Source organism: Pipistrellus hanaki (genome assembly GCF_964339955.1).
Source record: "Pipistrellus hanaki genome assembly, chromosome: 9".
NCBI classification, from domain to species: Eukaryota; Metazoa; Chordata; class Mammalia; order Chiroptera; family Vespertilionidae; genus Pipistrellus; species Pipistrellus hanaki.
This window is the reverse complement of record NC_140511.1, coordinates 57,704,792-57,728,104: the sequence shown is the minus strand read 5'-3', so window position 1 is coordinate 57,728,104 and position 23,313 is coordinate 57,704,792. Positions and strand designations below refer to the sequence as shown.

The 23,313-nt window shown below is 36.7% G+C and overlaps 1 protein-coding gene across 6 annotated transcripts in view; it reads right to left on the bottom strand.

Annotated features, from left to right (window-relative positions):
- Positions 1-23,313, bottom strand: part of GAS2 (growth arrest specific 2) — a 135,673-nt gene that overhangs the window by 32,773 nt on the left and 79,587 nt on the right. For all 6 annotated transcript variants that reach the window (XM_084893995.1, XM_084893997.1, XM_084893992.1 and 3 more), the window contains exons 6-7: positions 18,179-18,320; positions 12,253-12,360 (exon numbers count right to left, since the gene is read on the bottom strand). In XM_084893995.1, coding sequence (XP_084750121.1) covers positions 12,253-12,360; positions 18,179-18,320 — 250 coding nt within the window. The remainder of the gene's footprint in view (positions 1-12,252; positions 12,361-18,178; positions 18,321-23,313) is intronic.

Sequence of the window (23,313 nt, the reverse complement as noted above, 5' to 3'; positions counted from 1 at the left end):
ATCTGCCCCAGATTGCTATTTTTACAAAATATTATGGGAAAACCAAAGGAGAACCATCATCTGAATACCTCACTAAAAACAAAGTAAATCATTCACTTTTTGTTGCCCAACTTCCCTCATTTGTCTATAGGTCAAAGCTCCACGGTGAAAGCCAAGTAGAGAGGTTTCCCCTTAGTTATCTAAGTAATTACCTTAAATGTCTGCTTTGCTTTGGCTGTGGAGACATAGTAACAACCATGAAGACCCTACTGAAACAAGAAGATAGGAAGTTCATCAAATGCTCTCCATCTCCATTGCAGAAAGCACACGAACATTACCTGAAAATGCAAACTGTGGTCTTTTGTGACAAGATTAAAAGAAACCTCTTTTTTTTTTTGAAGTTACAATGAGAATGACTACTTGTATATTTTTTTCACATCCTACAGTGAAGGATTATTATTGCCTAATAATCCGCACTAAGGGATCACCGAAGCACACATAATTTGAGGATTGTCGACTGTGCTGGCCACTGGCATTTTAAAACACAAATGTCAGAACTATCTGTTTCCTTGGGTCCTGTGGTTTCCTGCTCATTGCTCAGAACTCTCACTATAAAAATGAGAGCTACACGTAAGGAAACAATTTTGCCTGGGAAACAGATGTCAAGTCCGTGCCTCGTTTCCACAAGAGAAACATACCAGACTCTAGAGAATGTCTGATGAAGTCCTAGAAGAAAAAAAAAGTTAAGTAAATGAAGCCATTATTTTCCATGAGAAACTTCCTATGTTCGGGGAGATCCTGCCATCTTGTTTGGACTTCCCTGGCGCCCATCCAGCTCACCGATGTTGGCCCCTGCTTTTGTTTAAGGCCCTACCATTTTGTTTAATCTCTGAAAACCGTGTGACCCATCAGGCACTCTACCAGGTCCTTCTGCTGTAATTAAAAATGCACTGAAGCAGCATTCTAATCTCACGATGGCAACACACTCACAAAGAGACACCTATGTTATCTGACAGGTAATTTGTTGAAAGGCCTTCAGTCAGAATTGAAGGCCATGTCCCAGATTCCCTAAATAAGCATTCTGGTTCTCAAGAGAACTCATCCTTGGGAGGCATTTTCTACCCTTTATATGATTAGATATTATTATGGCTATAAGGTCTTCATCTATTAGCCAAGACTAGCTTCCTCTTTCCTCTACTTAGTGTATAGACATGTGCTATCTGTCAGATCTATGCGTACTGCACGTGAAGGAAGATCCTGTTCAATCCTTGATGCCAAGATGTCAATTAAATTCAGATCTCTCTGGAATTCTTTTCTTGCACACTGGAGGGTTTCTTTTTGTTATAAGATGTTGAGGGGGAAAAAAGAGAGAGAGAGAGAGAGAGAAAGAAAGAGAAAGAGAGAGAAAGAGGAGATCTCCAAGGGTGGATATGAGAGACATTTCTCACCTAGCTCCTGAGACCACTTCTAGTTCCTTGTCATATTAACTATAGATTGTTAAGGAAATGGAAGGAAGCAGAAAGATGTTTGGCAAACAACCCCGTGGGAGAGGGATTTTGTGATATATGCATTGTACTGCCAAGTACCTCCTGGTGCGAGGCTGACACCCACCTTAGCCTTACTCCTAGCAGTTGGGTGGAGCAACATGACATTAAAAAATTCCTAGTGTTCTGTAGGCCATAGGAGTTTCCATAATTTTTCTATTAACCCATCATGTCAAAAGACCATGAATAGCAAAAATGAGTCTTGGACTGGGTAAATTATGATGGATAACATAACGATGGGTGATGACACATTAATGTGTTACAGTTTCAAAATGGGGTTCTCCGAAACCTTATGCCTGATGCCAAAGTTAGGAGACAGGTTTTAAGTCAGGCCTGCCCTTTCCCAGCTTTCAAATGATGCCTCAGAGACTATCCCATTATCTCTGCTCCACATCTTCTATGAGGCTGGATTTCCAAAAGATAAGACAAATGCCTGTGTTCAGAGTGAAAGTTAGAGACTGTTCACCAAGGTGTCAGTTTCTGGGAAAATGAACAAATACAGTAAAACACTGGATGGATTGATTGGTTCAAAAAACAAAAACAAAAACAGGTGAGGGTGTGTGTGTGTGAGAAAACCCTTTACATGGTGACTTCTCAAATCATTATAAACTTTCCCACGGAGTGTACAGCCCCTTAAACTGTGTCTATGATGCAAACTAGATTAGAAGAGCTCTGAGCTAGAGAGAGAGCATTTCTCTATAATAGCCACGAGTGTGCAAAGGACAGGGTGTGAGGGTAGTGTAGGAGGATGGAAAGTTGACAAGAGAAGCCAGTGTGCAAAAGTAACGGTGATGTAAAAAATTAAAAAAAAAAAATGCTGCAATCAAGAGAAATGCAATGCAGTGATTTCTTGTGGAGGTTCTTTTAGGGAAACAGCAAATAACTCTCCAAATAACTCACAGGGAATTTTTCTTTTTTACGAACATCAGGATTTTCATTATAAAACAAGTTGAGAATACATGTATATCCTAAGGCCAATATTAAACCCAAATCCCTTATACATCGTTCCTCCCAAAATCTATACAAAAATTTCCTCAGGATCTTAGTATGATTCTAACAAGATGGCAGGAAATGGCACAAGGTATCCTAAACGCAGCACAGGAACAAGCTTCAAATAAAAATGTTAGTGTTAATAGAATTGAAACATGCCATCCCAGTGAACTAAAATTTGGTGTGAACTGATAAGGCTCCTGCAATGAAAGGCTGGGCATTAGGAAAAAGGGGGCACCTTCTGAGTCCAGGACCAAGATTTCATGTTTTTACCGAGGAACTGAAAATCAAAATGAAAAGTATTAGAGAAGAAATGCAAAGCAAGGTCTAAAATGGCCAAGTCACACCGAAGCTCAGTGATATTACAAAAAAAAAAAAAAAAAAAAAAAAAAAAAAAAAAAGAAAAGATACCATTAAATAAATGAGTCCTGTTTTATTCTAGTCCCTGATGTAATGAAAAAAATTTCTACCACGCTTGACTACATTTAATACTAACTCAAGATGGCCACGTTAGCAAAGTACATTTCTTAATAAATCTGGCTGCATCCTGTCATCCTGTTTATGCAACTGAAGCACATGGGAGGATTAAATATAATTTATACTGACAGATATTTCACAGGTTTATTCCTTGGCTGCTAGAACACTCATCAATAATTTAAGGCCATGACACATTATGTGTAATTGTTTCATTTCTTTCCCTTTTGCAAAAAGTCACTCACATTTTTTAATCATTAAAATCATTCACATTTGTGTCATCATAGAACACATAAACCAAGAAATGTTCTTGTTAGGAAGATTACAAAAGGAAAGAGAAGAAAAGTCTTATAAGCTTTACAAATTCACATGACTATGTAATGTCTACTTTGTAACGCAGAGCAAATAATCCTTAAATCAAAAACACAATGAAGAGCTAAGTGTTTCCATTTTTGTTAATTTTTTTTTTAAAACACACAACAGAACTTCAAAGGGAAATTTTATTGTGTGAAGTTGAAAATATATGAAATTTAATATATACAAAAATTTATAATGTGATTTAACCCTGTATCAACCACTTACTAGTAGGATTAGCTTGGGAAAGTTGTTAAATCTATTTAATTTGCAGTTGCCTCACTTCAGGAATTTATGTAAATTAACAATCACACTGATTCTTCTCAAAGATAGTAATGAAAATAAAATCAGATGATGTATAATTCAATGTACTTTACAAATCATATGGAAGTAAGATATTCTGTATCACCTTTAAGTACCAGGATAAAAACAGTTAAGAAACATTATGCTTTAAAAAAATTACTTGACATCCATTTTTAGGGAACTTGCTTTTATAAAAGCCTTGGTAGCTATGCCAAGTTTTCAGTTTGAACTTTGTCCTAAATTCAATCTAGCCCCTTTCATAAAAGTATAAAAGCATACATAAGACAATTGCACCCTTTACCCCACTATAAGATGCTCAGAAACTCCTTTTACACATAATCAAATTTAATCTTAATTGCAAAAAGCAAACTGTAAATGGAAATCAACTTGAGAATATTGCTTAGTTTCTTCATTCCCAGAACAAATTTTTGCTTTGCAAGTCTGATCAGTATATATTGAAAAAGTTAATAAATATGTTGTACAACACTGTGAAAGCTATACGGGTTGTCTTTTCTGATTTTTTTTTTTTGGGGGGGGGGAGTGGGGACAGGGTGGTTGCTATTGTTTCCTGGGTACTTTCTTCTGACTCTCCAACGGGATTGGCTATCAAATTTAACAATTTTCCAAAGCTCACAAGGTGCAGCTCTTGAAGGGATCAACAAATTAAGAGCTGCACCTGAAGTACGGGTCATTTATTAATGGATGCTGAAAGGTAGAGGAGCAATATTCATAAGATGACCTGCCTGAAGACCAGACAGTCTGAAAGGGAATGAAAGCCTACACTGCAGTTAAAACCCTGGGCTTTGCTGTTAGGTATGTTGAATTCAAAAAAAGGCTGTGACTCTTAAAGTGGTGTGGCCTTGAACAAGTACTAGTAATTAATTCCCTAATCTTGGTTTCTTTATAGATAAAATGGAAACAATAGTGCCTATCTCAAAGAGTTGTGAGGGCTAAATAAAAGAATCCAAGGAAAGTAATTAGAAAAGCACCTGACACAAAGAGAACAGTCAGTGAATATGAAATAGTATATGTAATGAAACGTAGTGAACATAAAAGGTATATATATATATATATATATATATATATATATATATATATATATATATATTACAAAATATATATATTGATTACAAAATATATATATTGATTACAAAATATATATATTGATTACAGAGAGGAAGGGAGAGGGAGAGAGAAATAGAAACATCAATGATGAGAGAGAATCACTGTCAGGCTACCTCCTGTAAATCCTCTACTGGGGATTGAGCCTGCAACCTGGGTATGTGCTCTGACCGGAAATCAAATCGTGACCTTCTGGTTCACAGGTCAATGCTCAAAAAGTGGGCTATCCCGGCTGGACATAAGGTTTATTTTTCTTACAAAATACTTGACTAGGGGTTAAACTTCAAGTACAGAGAAATCAAGTTAATATTTCTTTTAAAATAAAATGCCAAATGATCACATTAATTCAACTTTCTCACATTGTGCCTTTTCACTACGCGTGTACACCTCACACTACAATACATACATCCTATGTATATGTATGTATATATGCGCAATAAATATATCTTAATGGCAGCAACGCTATAGCAATGCAGAAATGAAAATGCAGGTCATACGACCTGTGCACTTTCACACTGAAGCTATTTAATTTTTGAATGTGAATTTCTGTAAATGTGAATAATTTTGATGTGTGGCTAATCTAATATAAGAACTTATCCATTTACTCTAGAAGCAAGGTGGAAGAGACTCACAAATATATTGCACTACTTAAAGGCACTGTAAACCTTGCTCATCAGGTCAGCTGAAAGGTAGACATCATTTTAAAAACACTACTCATTGCGAAGTGGCCAAATAACAAATTCTCAGGGAAAAAGAATCTTTGGCTTTGAGTTCCAATTTATTTATTGTTCTTTACAGTTACTATACCTCTTAACAATTCCTTGGAAAAAAAGAAGTGAATTCTCTAACTTAAGTAACAATATAGAGATCTGCCCATATATATTAGCTAATCTTTCCATTCTTGTAAAAGAATGCATTTCTTCTTGCTTTTAAAAGTGGTGCCAAATGCAGTGTTGGGTAGAATTTTCTGCAAAGCCTACTTTAAAATTGTATCTGCTTAAGGTTTTCAAAGGATAAATCTCAGAAAAACAACAGCTGATTCATTTTTACAGTTATGGTTAATCATTATTTTTCATTCATGCAGGACATATGCCTTTTGCAGAAAAAAGTTTAAGAGGACTTAATAACATTTGCAAAGTCCCTTGAGAGATGTTACCAAAGTGTAAATTATAAACATATTATTAGACTAGCCTCATTTAACATGAATAAATTAAAAACAAATGAGTGTCTTTAATGGAGCAAAATATTATTTAAAAATTTAAAATCTAAAAATAAAGCGTTTGAATACATTTTAAATGTTGCTGCTTGCTTTTCCTGAATTTGAGGAAGTTGAACTAAGAAAGGGACACAGTTTGAAAATATGAACTTGCTAATAACAGCCATGTTTCTCTCACCATGGACTAGAGCATTATAAATGCTGTCTGAGATTTTACATACATCAGAGGCAAACATGGTCATATTTTTTTCCTTGAAATAAATGTAAGCCATTAGACAGCTTTAAAACCCTAATCACTGCTCCCATAAATTGCTAAATGAGAGGAAAGGTTCATATTAATATGTGTGTTTTTTTAATGAATTTTCGACATTTAGCTGTCGAGTAATGTCTTTTTGTGTAATGTTTCCTCTAAGATAAATGGAAGCTTTACTGTGCTTTCTTTAAAAGTCCTCTGCATTTTTACATAACAGCGCGTTTTTCATTACCAGGGAAGGTATGCAATTTGAACCAGGCTACTTCTTTACTCACAGTAAATCAATATGTGTCATAAGAGCAGAAAGGGAAGTAATATCACTCGCTATCATTGGACCTTAGAGCGAGTCCCAGAAGGCATTGCCAGGTTGGGTTGCTATAGCAACAGAGCTCTGGTGCTTCTTTTGCTTGGTTTGTTACAGTGAGTTTTTTTTTGTTTTGTTTTGTTTTTTTTTTTTGTTTGTTTTTTTTTTATCACACTGCTATAATCCTGAAGAATTTTTATAGTAAAGAAGAAATTACAATGAACCAATAACAATGTGTATGACCTTTCCATTGATCTGAGATGATTTTATTTAAAAGTAATAGAAAGACGGCGACTTCATAACATTTCAAATCCCTTTGCTGACTTCCAATTAAATTATTCATCGTATTTTTCTTCAGGCTTAAAAGTCACACTTCTTAAAATGAGAAGAAAAAAAATATCCTGAACCATTAGGGTGTCAACAGGGACCTCATATGGTTTTGTCTTGCTGTTATTTTTTATGCAAGATTTTATTTTATTTTTAATTTATTTTCTTTTTTATTAAATGTATGCGGTGACATTGGTTAATAAGATTATATAGGTTTCAAGTGTACAATCCTGACACATCATCTATATATTGCATTGTGTCATATGGTTTTACCAAATGTGAAAGTCTGCTATAAAAAGGTCCTGAAATAATATTAATCCACTTAAAAAATATCCGCAATTAGCAAGAAAACTCAACAAGACTCAAATGGAAATAGAGAAGATTTATCTTTTAAGTTCTATTTTAAAAATATCAGGACATATAACAATACATCTTACGATGTATAGATGCTTAGTAAATGGTTTTGAGTATTACACTAGATAGGCCATATAAATCTTTTGAACAGTGTCTGGCATACGAATAAACACCTAATAAGCATTGTTATAATTGTAACAATCCACACATTATACCCCTTTATTTACAGTAGGAACTATTGATTATGCAATTGTTACACCTTTTGAATTCTGAATATTTTAAAGTAAAAATGATATAAGGAAACACTACTATATAGTTGAGCCTCAAATATAGTGTAAAAAGGTGCAGCTCTTTTTTCAGAATACTAAGCTTATGAATAAAACATTTGCATTTAATTGACATTTAATGCTTCAGGGAACTAGCTTGGAGTGGAGTGGATTATGGGTTTGGGAGTAAAAACTTAAATTTTGTTTATCACACTAGATACTTCAGCAGACTTAGTCTCTCTAGGTCTGGGGGCGGGGGGGAAACACGACTTTTATATATTCATTTATAACAAAAGTGTAAAAACAATTCCCCAGTTGTGTGGTAGAGGGGACTCAGTGTATAGAAAGCATTTGCTAAAATGCCCCTCACACAAGATACTTTTTATTTTAGCTATCTTTCCTTTAAAGGTTTCTTGAATCATAATTTCCAAATAGAACTTTAAGGTTAAAATGAGTACAAATTCAACTTTTCTTGGAAGTACTTTAATCTATATAGGGTTTAACTCTGGCAAATGTAGAAAACTTTCAATTCAGTATAATTCTATGATATAAAATAATTATTGAACTTGCTTCAATTAATAATTCCTTTCCCAACATATGTTTTCATAACCTCCTAAGCTCAGGATGATGCTCTGGGAGGTTTTTTTTTTATTTAAAAGAAGGTGGGAAAGGACAATTTCTATGGTTAGTTATGGTCGGACACATTTGGAAAATGCTACATAGTATATTTCACTGTATACTGTGGGATTAATAGTTCACATTATTCACCCTACAAGAAATCCCAGTTAAAACCAGTTAAACAAATCAATATTGCTTACTAGTAGAGAACATAAATTCAAGAGTTGGGCCTTTGAATCCCTCCTTCACCACTTATTATCTTATGTCTTTGAGAAATTACTCAATCTCCATGTTTCAGCTTTCTCATCTGTAAAATGGGAATGGTGACATACCAGGATGAGAAGTACAACGGGATCGATCACGTGCTCAGACAGAGCTAATGAAGTCAACTATCAGTAATAAGAGTAATTAAAGAAACTTGTTTAACTCTTTTTCATAATAACTCTTCTTTATAAATAATACTTTGAATATCTTCTGGAACTATTATTTCCCGGAACCCACTTTGAGCACGTTAGTTAAAGTACAATGTTAGGGTAGTGATAAACTGTAATTAAGTGATAAACTGTAAAAAGTATTCATCATATCAGTGCCCAGAGCAAGTAGCACAAAAAGTCAGCTATCTCACAACACAGGACCCCACCTGTTTGCTTGCTATTGTGCCAGAAAGTCTTATTACAAGAACATTAAAGCAACAATGGTAAGTGTGAAGCTTTTACCTCAGGAACATTTTATTCTTTAGAGCCATTTACAAATCAATGTATCATATTAGCAAAGATCAGTTCATCATGTTAGGTGATTTCTGTAGGTCCCTAAACATTTAGCTTTAAAGGAAAAGGGTATCATGATTAAAGCTTACATGCCTAAGAGAGAGAAATTAGAGTACAATTATGGGGCCTGCAGAGAGAAGGGACAATTTACAGATGTTGGCATGTTTTCTAGTACTAACCCAAAACAACTGGGGGGAGTTTCTGAAATGGAGAGATAAAATAGTAAAGAAAGATAAAAGGTAAAAGCATCAGCCAAGGAAACATACGCTATAGTTCCACAACAAAAACACCAAGTCCTCCCTGGTCTACAACAACATGACTCCATGAACTTCCCTACCCTGGGCCAGAGGACCAGAAAAGTGAACAGTCAGCTCATTAATATGACCCTTTCTAAAAGTCCTTTTATTTACTCTCAGATCTGCAACTGTATCAGGTCACTGGCTTCTCTTCTTCTGAAGAGTTCATGTTGTTAATGTCATCATCAGAAGCAAATGCTCACTCCTAATTTTATGTTCCCAACAATAAAACTATTTTCAATGATTTCCATTCCCTTCTAGATTTAATCCTAAGTATACATCCTTTCCACAAAGTGGCACTTTCAATATGTAACTACAATTTCAAAGTCTGTGTTTCCCCCCACTTGTGTTACCTAGAAGTCATTACCTAGTACCTGAGCGGTTGTAGTCTTTCATGACTGGATATGCAATGATCTCTAGTTGTGGTGTTGTATGACAAGTTTCTTCCTTCTTATAGTTGTTGTTTTCTTTTAGATTGTTTCAAACTTCAGCACACTTCAGAATCACCTGCAGGGCTTGTTAAAACACAGGTGGCTGAGCCGTACCCTCAGGGAGCTTCTGATTTAATGAATCAGGGTGAGGCCAAGAACCTGCACTTCCAACGAGTTCCCAGGTAATGCTGATGCTGCTTCTCTCGGGATCACTTTTAAAAACTACTGCTGGACTATTTACACGGAATACTGTCACCATGGAATTGAGGCTGACAAATAAAATAGCACGTGGAAACCTTCCCCACAAGCTTATACACATTCATATTGCCAACTGACTGCTTGAAAGACTGGGTAGACAACAACTGACTGAACAAATAAGCAAAGTAAAATTCTTACTTCTCTTCTCCTCAAATAATACCAACTGGGCCTGAGAACCTTCTGTTTACATTTTAAAGATTTATAACAGAGCTAAAGGGTGATATCCCAACCTCTATTACCTCAGTAATCAAGGAGGTTTAGGCATCACTTTCCAAATTCCAAAGTCACTGAAAAGAAACTGAAATATTTATATCTTAGAGAAAAGTGAATTTGTATCTGCACTACAGATGCAAATTGGCTGCATTTATCTTGTCTATCAGATTGGTCAAAAAAGGTGTTGTTCATTAGAAGATATAGAGCAAAAATATAGTTTTGAAAATTATTTTCTATAAGCTAGAAACAAGAGAATTCCCACTTTGACAGGGGATTATTAGCATGAATGTCTAAAAGGGACAGTCAAAAACCTCAAAGGATTTCCCGTATACTATTGGATTCTTTGTATTTGATATAGATCAATTCCTCCCCTTGAAACTAAGATATAGGCACATGAGCAAACATGCCTACATAAGCATATGGTTTCATCTAGACAATAGCACACCAGGTAGCCATGTAGGTGAAGGATCCATGCAAACACTCTTTCTGGAAACCCACAGGTAAGACATATGTTTAGCAAAGTTATTCTCTGCAGAAAATGTCTTCTGGGCTCTATTTCTGTAATCTGCTGATATTCTTATATTTCTCATTCTTATTTGCTGTTAGTGTGTCTGTTTTAATGAATAAAGAGAAAATGTGTTCATATACATAATAATCATAAAACTGTATCTAAGTAAAGTGATTGGGTATTGTCAACAAACCTTGGAATTTTGTTAGGAATGAAATCATTAAATCTAGAGTAAATGTGTTATATGAAGTCTTATTTAGATAATTTTGTATCTACTAATTCTAAGAGTTTTTTCCTGAGTCACTCTCTTGATAACTGCATTATCTTTATGTAAGAGCTAAGTCAGCAGTCTTAACAACAGCCTTAGAAGACAGGATTGTTCTTTGCATGGCCAGGATCATTATGGCCATATGAAGACCAGGACTGACAGAAAACTAGGGAATAAAAGCTAAGACACCATATAGATTTCATAGTATGTGTATTTTGTATAATAAAATGTACTAGTGCACCTACTTATTTCTTGTGTAGTAAATATGACTATATTTATTAACCTCAAAAAAGATATGAAAAAACTTAAAATAAATTTCAGTCAAAAGTTGAAATTAAGAAAATATTGCACAGGCAAAATTTATATTGGGCCATCACTGTGGGTATTATTTAGAATATTCTTTGATGGTACTAGATGTACACATTCAAATATTCTGCTCTACAAAATAAAGTAAAAAGCAAGAATTCATAACTTGTTCAAAAGAAAAGAGACTATAGTTCCTTTGATTCCTAACTGCTGTTATTTAGATAATTACTAAAAACTATGGTGGAAAAATATTTATACTTATCAATTCTAGGCTACATTTTCCATTTTCTTATTTCTCAGAAGAAGAATGAATTCTTAGTCTTAAGAAAAGTCTTATTTTGACTTATTTTCTTGATTATTTCCAAAACAGATCACAAGTGAAAGGCCTGAAATGTGATTTTATTGAGCCCCTAATTACGACCTAATCAGATTTCTAATTAGGACAATTGTAAAATGGAGATCACCAAATCATTCATTGGCATAGGTCCATCTTTCTTTATTCACCCAGAAAACTAAGGAAGAAATGGCAGTCACTATTTAGCCAGGCCATTGCAATGAGCTTTCATTCCCCTCACCCTGGTTCATAATCCGAATTTCTTCTAAAACCATGTTCAAATAATTTGAAAGTTGCCAGGACCAATAGGATGATATTCCTGAAGGGGAGATATGAAAGATCAGGGCAGAATGTTGATTTCTATTTCCCATTGAGGATATCTGTGTGTGTGTGTGTGTGTGTGTGTGTGTGTGTGTGTGTGTGTGTAGGGAGGGGGATGGGAGTGGTTCTTTTGAAACTAGATGTATAAACAAAAAAGAATTTGTTGTTTTTTCTTTTCCTCATTCTATTTGACCTCTATGATGTATTCGGTGCGCATGTTTGGGTATATGTAAAAAGAAAGAGATAGTTCTATTTATTTAGCCCTCAGCAGTAATTATGTATGATACGTTTTTAAATGTTCATACCTTATATCTTCAAGTCCAACTGAAACCACCTGAGGGGAACTCTTTGCTTAGATACTGGACCTACAATACTTTCCTGTAACCCCACTCAAGACCTGAAAGTCTCATAAAGGACAAGATATCACGTGAGAAGTAAAACTTTACCCTAATGAAGAGGATCTTTTCTCCCACTCGGTATCTTCCTTGAGAGAGCCTCTCCACGCAGAATTTGTTTGGGCATTTGCAAGGAGGATCCTCAGAAATCCTTTTCACCTGAAACAGAAGAGCAGGCAAGTTCATTCTCCTTCATCAGGTCCCACTTAGAGTAATCTGTTCTGTGGGTTCAAAGGCCCCTGGTCCAGGACTGCTTTTAAATGTGTTCGATATCACACTGTGAACATAAAATGAGCAGTTGAGTCCTAACTGTGGGAAGGTCAGGCCTGGAAGGCATTTTCTGAAGGCCAATGACTGCACTAAGGCATGAGCTGGGCGATGACAAAGAAACAATGCCGGAAGATAACAACAAGCAAATCAAATTGCAGCGTAAGAATGAATCTGGGTATTCTCATTGTGAGAGAATTAAAAAGATCATGTATGTTGGGCTGCCAAGATAAATACTTGAAAACTAGAATAGAACATCTGTCAAAATTGTATGGTCCTTTATTATAATTTAACAATATGAATTTTACCCACTTCAAGATAAAGAGAATGAAATATATTATTGTTGTTTTTATGAGACTACTGGTGACCTGATGCACAAAATTTGTGCATATTAAAAGGGAATTAATTAGAGGAAATATTTTAATATTGCTATTTGCCCTTTATAATAGAAGGAAATTAGTAAATGTAAATGAAAATCTCCTTCCTGTCAGGGAATGTCCCCCCACCCTCCCCCACCACCACCACCCTCCCCATCCCCCTACCCCTGACCTAGAATCAAGTTCCCGCCTACCAGCATGCGCCTAGAAATCCTGCAAGTACCAGACCCGGCTGGCCCCACCCCTGACCCCAGTCAAACCCTGAAGGGCAGGAGGCACAGTCTCAGGTCTCCCACCAAATCCTACTTCAGTGGCAATATCTTACAATTTATATGCCAAGTCTGAATATCAGAATTTACCTTGATTTTATCTATCTCCCTATTCTGAAAAAAATACCTAATCTAAATGATATGTGCACAATGCCTATAAATAGTTGTGACTATTAGAAGGCAATGTATATAAACCATGACTTTAGGGATGAAGTTTATATTTATGTTTTCCCTAATTGGGAACCTGTCATGCTGTGTCTCATAACTGCCCTCTCTTCCACTCACCAACTAAACAACCCAAAGCAACAATTTCCTGTGTTTTGAGTCACAGACCTAAACAACATGCACCCTGCAATTGAGAAGCTAGACTGAATAAATTTAGTTTCTGAAGAACTGGCTTGGTCTCTCCCACTTAAGTTCTTTCTTCCACAAAGATATGTTTCTAGAGTTTTGTCACCAAAGATAGTCAATCATTGCTTCAAATAAAGCAACGCCTGACTTCAATCAGCCTTCTATTTAACAAAACCTGTGGAAAGAGTGACACAGGAATTCACTTGTGTGTTGGTGTACAGAACTTAATCAGCTCGATTTCCCCAGATTGAGAGATTACAGAAAGTCTGGAAGCATAATAACTAGAGAGAAAGCTAGAAATAAGTGGAGAAATCCTGAAGAAAACTTATCTATGCAATTATGCCTCAGTGAAGACCTATAGAGAAAAACTGATACTATAGCTGAGGAAAAGGGAACCAACTTTGAGATACATATTTTCTCATCTGTCCTGTCTAGAATTCCTAATTTATAAACATATAATTATAAACCAACATATAAACCTATAGTTCTTAATACTTATTCTTACCATATCAAATCGTATATCAGATATTGGTTAACCTTAATTTCTCTTTGCTGGATTGTGAGTTATTGAAGGGTTAAGATAGTATTTTCTTATAATTTTAAATCCTTTAAATAAAGCAAAATCCCTTACTGGCATATACTATGTGTTCAATAAATGCATATTGAGTAACTAAATGAATGGATAAATAAAAACATGAGCCTATATGGGACACGGGGGGGGGGGGGGGTCGCGGTGGCTGGGGGGGGGTGGATGGTGCCACAGATTAAAATTAAATTCAAAGAATGTCACAAATGGCTTTCACTGAAAAATGAAAAACAAACTGTTAAGGTCATTAAGTTAGTGATTAGGTCTGTGTATTTGAGTTCTGAATTTTTTCTATTATATGATACTTGGCCCATAGATACATCCACCCACTCCCACAGTATTAACAGAATTCTGTATCTAGAGACATTTTTGAATGGAAATTCTTAAACAAGATGGTGATGATAGAACAATAAGTCCGCATCATGAAAGCATGTGGCCCACACTTTAGGAGAACACTGCTTGGCCCAGCTTTCCTGCCACACAGTCATTGAACAAAGGGGAGGCTGGTGCTCAAGTTGTTCCTCTGCTAAAAAAAAAGAAAGATAAATCTCAAGTCTGGGTAAAAGTGTTTCATCTTGTAGTGTTCTTAGACAAAACACAGAAACGGTGGGGATCAAATGAAGTGAAATACAAAATGCATTTTCTCAAGTGGCCCGCCCTTCTCTCAGTCTCTTCCGAGCTTTGAAAACAGGCTTGTTTAAAAAAAAAAAATAAAAAAATAAAAAATAAATAAAGGGCTTTTTTGTAGCTGTGTGAGAGGTGGAGGCAGAAATGGAAGAGACAAGGCCAGACCGCGGGACAGTGGAAATAGATTGTTAAGTAAACAGTGACTGATGACATCTGCACGTCTTACGTTACCTCGGGATAAGCCAGGCTGGCAGGTGTTCCGCTTTGGCCCAGGAACCCAGCCAGTATTCTGCTGAATTGGGATTTCAAGAGGAGCCTTGATTGCTCAGAATTATGCTATCTCTCATCCCCAGACTGAGGAAGTTGATGGAGGAGAGGAAGAAAATAAGAATGGTTTCTTAGAACTGGATTCAACTCATTGTGTGGGAACCAGCTCACCGTGAGGGAGTGCAAAGAGAACTGAACCTGACCCCACCACTTTATTGCACCTGAATCGCTCTATCAGGAGCTCGGGAGAATAAATGAATCTGAATGGACACCACTGTGTATTCTTTTATGATATCTTGATTAAAGAAGGTAGGGTGTATTATCCACATAAAAGGTCACCTTTTTTTTTTTTTTTCTCCCAATTTCCCACAATTCCCCTAAGTAGCAAACAAATAAATGTGAGGAAATATTGACAGTTTCAAAACTGGCAGTTCCTGTTGAAATTGTCCACAGGAATATGATATCTTAACACAGGTCTGCTTTTCTTACTCTTCCCTTTCTTTTTCTTTTCTCTTTTTTCCCCTCCTCGTTCTTTTATTCCCCCTCTTTCTGCTCTTTCTTCTTTTTTTAATTTTCTGATACAAATAGTAATTTTGTCAGAGCAGAAATAGCCAACATTTTTAACTGAACACAGGAGCTTGGCAAGCAATCTCTATTTCACACCCCCATTCTAAAACACAAACTGGGGTTCATGAATTTCAATTTTCAACTGCTATCTATGCTTCACATGCAGTGAAGCAACTGCCATAGGATCTATTTAATTTTCATATTTGACATTCGAATCTCTGGTTTACATCATTAGTGAGGCTCAAATTATGTTTCTCTCTGTTCTACTGTCCCTGGAATAAAATGCCTTGCTGAAAAACTATCACTTAAACAGAATGCAAATATTGCAAGGCAATTCAGCAACCGAATATGAAGGAGAGACTATAAGAAACTTTCATGGACAAATAATTTGGGGAATTTCCAATAAAACAAGATCTTATGGAACTCACTAGTGCCTTTAATATACCACAGTGCATTGCCACACTCTACCCAGGAAATACAGTAAGCTGTGTTTCTTAAACCAACCTAACCATGGAATTATTTTTATCTGCTCTCCCCTGCTGACCTGATCGCCCCTAAACACCTCTGCCTCAGCCCCGCCACTGCCACCTTGACTTTGTTTGGAAGGACATTCGGAAGACATCTGGTCTAATTAGCATATTTCCCTTTTATTAGCATATGTATATATGTATATATATATATATATATATATATATATATATATATGGATATGTGTGTGTGTGTGTGTGTGTGTATATATATATATATATATATATATATATATATATGTGTGTGTGTGTGTGTGTGTGTGTGTGTGTGTGTGTGTATCCATCCTCAGGTGAGAATAAAAAATGTCCTTGCCTATTCTTTAATTCCTGAATGGACTGAACAGAAGAAAACTAAATTAAACTGTTATTAGCTAAGATACTATAACAGGCTAAGTTTAAGTCTGCCGCACTTAGCAGAAATGGGAATTCTCAATTTGTCAGTAAAAGTTACGTTTCCGCTCATCCAAACCTGCAGTGCAAGATAGCATGCCATATGGAGGAAAGCGAAAGATGGGAAACAGTGTTTCTGCATTGTGTAGTGCCAGTCAGCCACAGTCCCAGCCTCTTCAGCTCAGACCCTGGAGAAGGAAACCCTCAGCCATGGGTCTGCAGTCCTTGTCAGTTCTGTCTACTCCTTAGAATGGGCACTATGGCTGCTGCTAGTTTCCCTGGACTCTCCCCAGGTATTGGAGATATACTTCACTCCAGCAGCTCTGAATGATGTTACTATTTTCTATAAAACAAATAAGCATTTTTTTTTACATTTGTACCCAAAACACATGTTCTTAGTGGTAAAGATATACAATCAAACACACTACTTATCACCAAGAACTACTTAACAGGCAACAGAACTTGCCAGAGTGTTTTAATTCATTCCTTCCACTATGACACCCCGGATGTTTTCTGTGATTATGAGGGTAGAAAGATAATAGTTGCTAATCTGCCAAAGACTGTGACTCAAGGACTGTGCTAAGTAGAGGGATGGGGACCTCAGAGTTAGACAAAATTGGGTTGGAATCTGAACTCCTTTCCTTTCCTCAGGAGGTGACCCAACTTCTATTTGTGTTTTCGGTAAGAAACCTGCATTACAGATACTGAGAGCACTCAGAAAACAATGCTAGACCCTAGACCTCAGCAGGCAGTCAGTAAAGAGCAGTTATCTTCTCTGTGGTGTTTGCTTTCCCTCTTTAGCAATCCTCCAGATCTCATGCCTCAGGCTTCTTACCTGTGAAATGAGGAGTCATAAGCCAATTGCAACAGCCTTAAATGTTTTCAAAGTCAACTTTGAAGGAGCTGATCTATTGTCCTAAATTGTTAGCTACTATTCAGCAGAATTAAGTGACATTTTATTTTAAATGACTGGTTCAGTTTTGACCTCAAAATAAACTGTAGAAATACAGAGTTTTTCACAGGGTTTTAAAACGAATTTCAATGAAATTGAAATAGATATAGGTTAGACTGGTAAGAGATTGGGTAGAACGATTTGACCCAGTAATCCCACTTCTAGGAATATATCCCAAGAAATCAGTAACACCAATCAGAAAGGATATATGCACCCCTGTGTTCATAGCAGCACAATTTAGAATAGCTAATATTTGGAAACAGCCTAAGTGCCTTCAGCAGATGAGTGGATTAAAATATGGAATACTATGCTGCTGTAAAAAAAAAAAAAAAGGAATTCTTACCATTTGCAACAGCATGGATGGACCTGGAGAACATTATGCTAAGCAAAACAAGCCAGTCAGAGAAAGATAAATATCACATGGTCTTACTCATTTGTGAAATATAATGAGCAACATAAATTGATGAAAAAAAATAGATCCAGAGAATAGAAGCATCGAACAGATGGTCTAACTTCAGAGGGAATGAAGGGGGCAGAGGGAGGGAAGGAGATCAATGGAAGGATTTGTATGCATGCATATAAGTATAACCAATGGACACAGACAGTAGGGGGTGGGGGCATGTTCTGGAGGTGGGAATTGCTAGGAAGAGTTCAATAGGGGAAATTAGAGACATATATAATAATTTAAACATAACTTTAAACAATAAAGAATTAAAATTAAAAAATAAAATGAAACAGAATAAGTTTTGAAATTCAAAAAAGACAAAGTAGTAAGAAGTCTGACCAGGTTTACTTACTGCATCATCCAGTAAGTTTCCTGTACTCTTTTTTCCAGAGGACTTTGATGAAGGAGAAGGTGAAGGAGAAGGGGCAGAAAGTGTTTCTTCTTGTTCAATCTCTTTTTCCAATTTTATCAAACCAGGAGGCTCCACACCATACCTTTTAAACGATACAAGATCAATGTAGATGAATAACTTATAATGATACACTTATCATCTATAATAATAAGAGGGTAAAATGCTAATTAGACTGAACAGCATTCTGGATGTCCTTCCTGATGAAGCTGGTGCCAGAGGGAAGCCATCCCGGGTCCCAGGTGCCTGTGGGCAGCCAGAGTAGAGAAGCAGCCAGGGTCCCAGGTGCCTGTGGGCAGCCGGAGTAGAGAAGCAGCTAGGGTCCCGGGTGCAAGAGGGAAGCTGGTGCCGGCAGCTGCGGGAAGAAAGGCCTACTCTTGCACAAATTTTTGTGCATCGGGCCTCTAGTGTGTTATATTTGAGTATGAAGATTACAGGAGCAAACTGGTAATTTTTTTAAAACAACTTTTCCTGGCATAGAATGGTTCTTAAATAGCATCCTTTTAATCAGGGGGAAATGTATAATATCTGCTGAGTGTGTGTTTGTGTGTGTGTGTGTGTGTGTGTGTGTGTGCATATATGAATCGACACATAACAAATAGCATACTATGACTACATAAAATACTACATGTAATGCATTAATAAGTCAATAATACAACCAACCATATAACATTTAGTATTTCACTTTCATATTTACTAGGAAATGATATAAGTGATATAATTGAACTCCTATTTTGGACACAAGCTTGTTAAAGATGGAAATAAACTCAGTCATAGCCACATTTAAAAACAACAACCGCCCCCCCAAAAATAATTGATTTAACTGAAAATGATTTAATTGAAAAGAATTTCTCTATATTAATTGTACACCTCTTATGGGGCCCAGGAACAAAGGACTATGTGTTATACAGGTTATTCTCTTAAAAACAATATAATGAAAGCATGTCTAGTGTTACTAGGAAAGAAAATGAACAGAGAAGAAAGAAAAACAATAAAGAGTAATATGTTAAAATTGTGCGTTGTAAAGTATAAATGCCATAGAAGTTTTTAAAACATAGGTGTAGTTGTTATTAACATTCTTATCTCCCATAATCACATTTTTCTCAGGCTAAACTAAAAATTGATTTTCTTTCTTAGGTGTACATCCATTGTACCCAGGTGGAGGAGGCCAAAGAAAACTCCAGAAATTAAGACTTCAGAAGGGCCTCTGGGACCACCTATTACACACTTCCCTTGTCCAGCTAAGAGCATAGACCCAGAGAAGGTTCAGAACCAAGTAGAAGCTGCACAAAGATGCAAAGCCAGGTTCTCTGACTGCAGGAATGAAGCCAATTTTCTCTTGCTATTAAGCAGGTGATTGTGAGTTAGGAAAAAGTCATAGGTCATGAATAATCTACCACATAAATAATCTATAGATAGAGAATAACTATGTTGGTGGTATATCTAGTATGTTGGAGTGAGTTGTACATTAAAACAGCACTAAATGGAAAGGCTTAGATTACTGACTACTAACCTGTTCTAATGGCCTGTTATTTTAACTGACATCATGCATGTGTTCAGTAGACATTCCCAAGGGGAAGTAATTTCCTCACTCTTGATGTTTTGTTCTTGTAGAGAGTGTTTGATTCATTTAATTTCTGGTCTCTCTCTACTCCATTATTCTCTCCTCTCCAACAACATAAAAGGATTTATCAAATTGGTAAGACTAAGCATGCCTGACACTAGCGCATAACAACATTAGCATGAAAGTGCAAAAGAGACATTGGAAGGTCAATGGACCTTGATCTCAGCAGGGCTGGTATCAGCACAAGATTGCTCCCTCTGTGACTGTGATGACTGGAGGTGATTTCCTATCCCAGTGGTCTAAAATTATGGCTCCTGAGTCACATGCGGCTCTTTGGCCCCTTGAGTGTGGCTCTTCCACAAAATGCTACATGCAGGCGCACATGTACAGTGAGATTGAAACTTCGTGGACCATGCGCACAAGTGTTTTCAGCTCTCAAAAGAAATTTCAATCATTCTACCTTGACTGTTGACTAATGAGTTTGCCAACCACTGTCCTAACCTGATCATCTTTACATTGTTTACTCAACTTTACTGACTTTTGATTCTATCTGCTCTGCCTGCATGCATTGCTAAGGAGCACATGTGTAACCACACTGAATAAAAAGCAGGTAGGACCCGAACTCATGGTTCCTCTTCTCGATGGAGATTCTGCCTGGCCCTCCATGCCTTTGAAATTCATTTTTCTTGTATGGGGTCTTCATTGTGCTTTGGCCCTCAGGTTATCTTGAACCCACTGTGCAGGTCGCGGCATAAGAATAAACTGAGCATGCTTGACTCACTTTCCCCTTCTTCATCTGGAAAAGAAACTGCCCACAGGAGGGTCTCTACAAGAACCTCCATCCTGATTCATCCTTGCCTGTAATTAGGTGGCAAACTGGCCTAATTCTGCAGTTCCGTTACAGACAATAAACATGTCTGTTAGCTCTTATCAGCAACAAAGATGATTTTTGATGTTCTATCTGCCACTCCTTTATTTTCTAATATTTTCAGAATTTAGATGGTAAGGATGGGTGGTATGTATCAGGTGCTCTTTGAGTGGTGGAAAATATTAGAATTCAGAACAAAACAGTTTAAGCTAGCATAACTCAAATGAACAAATGCTGCTTTGAGAACTGCCTCTATGGATGGAGTAATTTTTAGTTATTGGCTAAAAAACCTAGCCACCATTTTTAACCTTTCAATCATATTAGCCACATACTGGGCCATGAGTTAAGACATGTGCAAACACTCTAACAGCAGAAACCACTCTCTGATTCATAGCATCACCAGCAGTTAGCATGGATCCTGGAACATAGTAGGTACTTGTAATACTATTAAAAAAAAATCCTGTATTCTCATATATTGATAACTTGGAGTTTCAATTATGTATTTGGTTTCATTGTTTGGGGTCTTTAAATGCATATCACTTTAATAAAGCATGCCAATATTAAACATACATAAATGCTTTACAAAAAAAAAATGTTCTAGGTGGCTTTAACCCCTGTCCAAAATGAGAATACTTAAAAAGAAACAACTTTGTAATGATTATTAATTATACTGAACTCAACCTAGCATTTCATTCCCATTAGTAAGTACCAACAATACTCATATAGAGATTTGTGCATCATTATTCCCTAAGGTAGACTTGAGCTAACTGTGTCATGAACCTCCTCTTTAAATGTAGCAGATCTCTTAACCTCTAGGAGTCTTCTTTCTACCAGGAAAGCAGAGATGAGAATGGCCTGTCCTAGAAGTCTGATGTAGCAGTGCAGGGAGGGAGGGACAATGTGGGGAAAGCAACTGCTATGGAACATGGGCATGTGTTTGTCACATACATTATTACTGAGCCTCACCTCTATTTTAATATAAAATGGACGAAATAAAACAGTATCCATTACACTGGTAGCGCAGCTTCTGACACATCAGAACCTCTGAGATTGCTGTTAATTGAAGTTTCAAATGTTACACAACCAAAAAAACTGCAGCACTAATGTACTTTTGCCAGTTTTTACTTTTAAAGTCTAGTATACCATCGAATTAAATAATATAACGGCATCATAATTAATATGTGAAGTAGTATTATTAAGATTCTTTATATTGCTCTAGCCGGCTGAACAGTCAATATTGTTGAGCTTAGTGGATAGAGCATAGACCTGTAAACTGAAGGGTCCCGAGTTCAATTCTGGACAAGGCCACATGCCTGGGATGCAAGCTTGATCGCCAGTAGGGGGCATGCAGGAGGCAGCCAATCAATGAGTCTCTCTTATCATTGATGTTTCTATATCTCTCTCTCCCTTCCTCTCTAAAATCAATAAAGAAATATATTTTTTTAAAAAGATTATTTATATTACTATTGTTTGTATCCTATACAAAAAAAAATCTTACTATAGGCTTTCTTTACATTGATTTTGCTATAATTGTGGAACAGCAGAAATATCTCAGTGCTGGGGTGGAGCAGACCAAGTTATAAATTCAGCGTTGCTCCTAGCCGGCTGCATGACCTTTAGCAGGCAACCCATTCTTCATCTCCCTAGGTTTCTTTGAATTCCTGGTTCCATCAAGGTATAAAAACTTATGTTTAACGTTCTTCAGAGAATAACATAAACTGGGCAGTGAACGTAGAGAAATTTAAAACACTAGGAGTCACAGCCAATTAAAAGTCAATACTGAGTGAAAAACCTTGCATGTGAAAGTAGAAGGCAGGCCAATTGGAAAATATGATTTCATTTGTAATCGTAGGTGGATTCATGCCACCTTTCAGGAACAGGTTGCCTAACTCTTTCTGCTTTTTTTTTTTTTTTTTTTTTCCCCCACAAAGTAAAATAATACCTTATGAGAGTGACAGGAGGTTCTACTCCGCATCTGATACAAAGTGGACTTAGTTTGAATGAAGTTGGTCACAGTCACACACAGAACCTTGCCCTGGAGAGCTAGCTGTCTCTATCTGGAAAAGCTGCAAATTAGCTACGCTGCTGAACACAGAAAAACCTGCACTAAGCCCCAAATCTCTGCTTATGTTGGCTTTTGGCTACTTCAGGCTGCCTCCAGTACAGCGAGCCAGTCCAGAAATGCACACTTAAATACGATCCACTGGCTTCCTGTCTGCCTGGAGATGTCAGCAGGCTGTAAATCATGAAATTCCCCTTAGGTTGGGGGCCCACGCCTGCAAGCCAACTTAGACAACAAATAAGTCTTTTTTTTCTGCGCTCCAAAAGGCCACTTCATTATGGTTTCCATGATTAACTCTATACCGCTTCACGTTTCTATTTTTGTCTATGAGGTCTTCACAAGTTTATACTGGTTTCTGCTTTTTTCCAAGGACAAGATCTTAGAGCTTTGGGGGAGAGGAGGCTGCTGCAGCTCCCAGGGTCTAACTAAAACCAGAATGGTGAGTCCCTAAAACAGTGGTTCTCAGCCTTCCTAACGCAGTGACCCTTTAGTACAGTTCCTCCTGTTGTGGTGACCCCCAACCATAAAATTATTTTCGTTGCTCCTTCATAACTGTAATTTTGCTACTGTTAATGAATCATAAT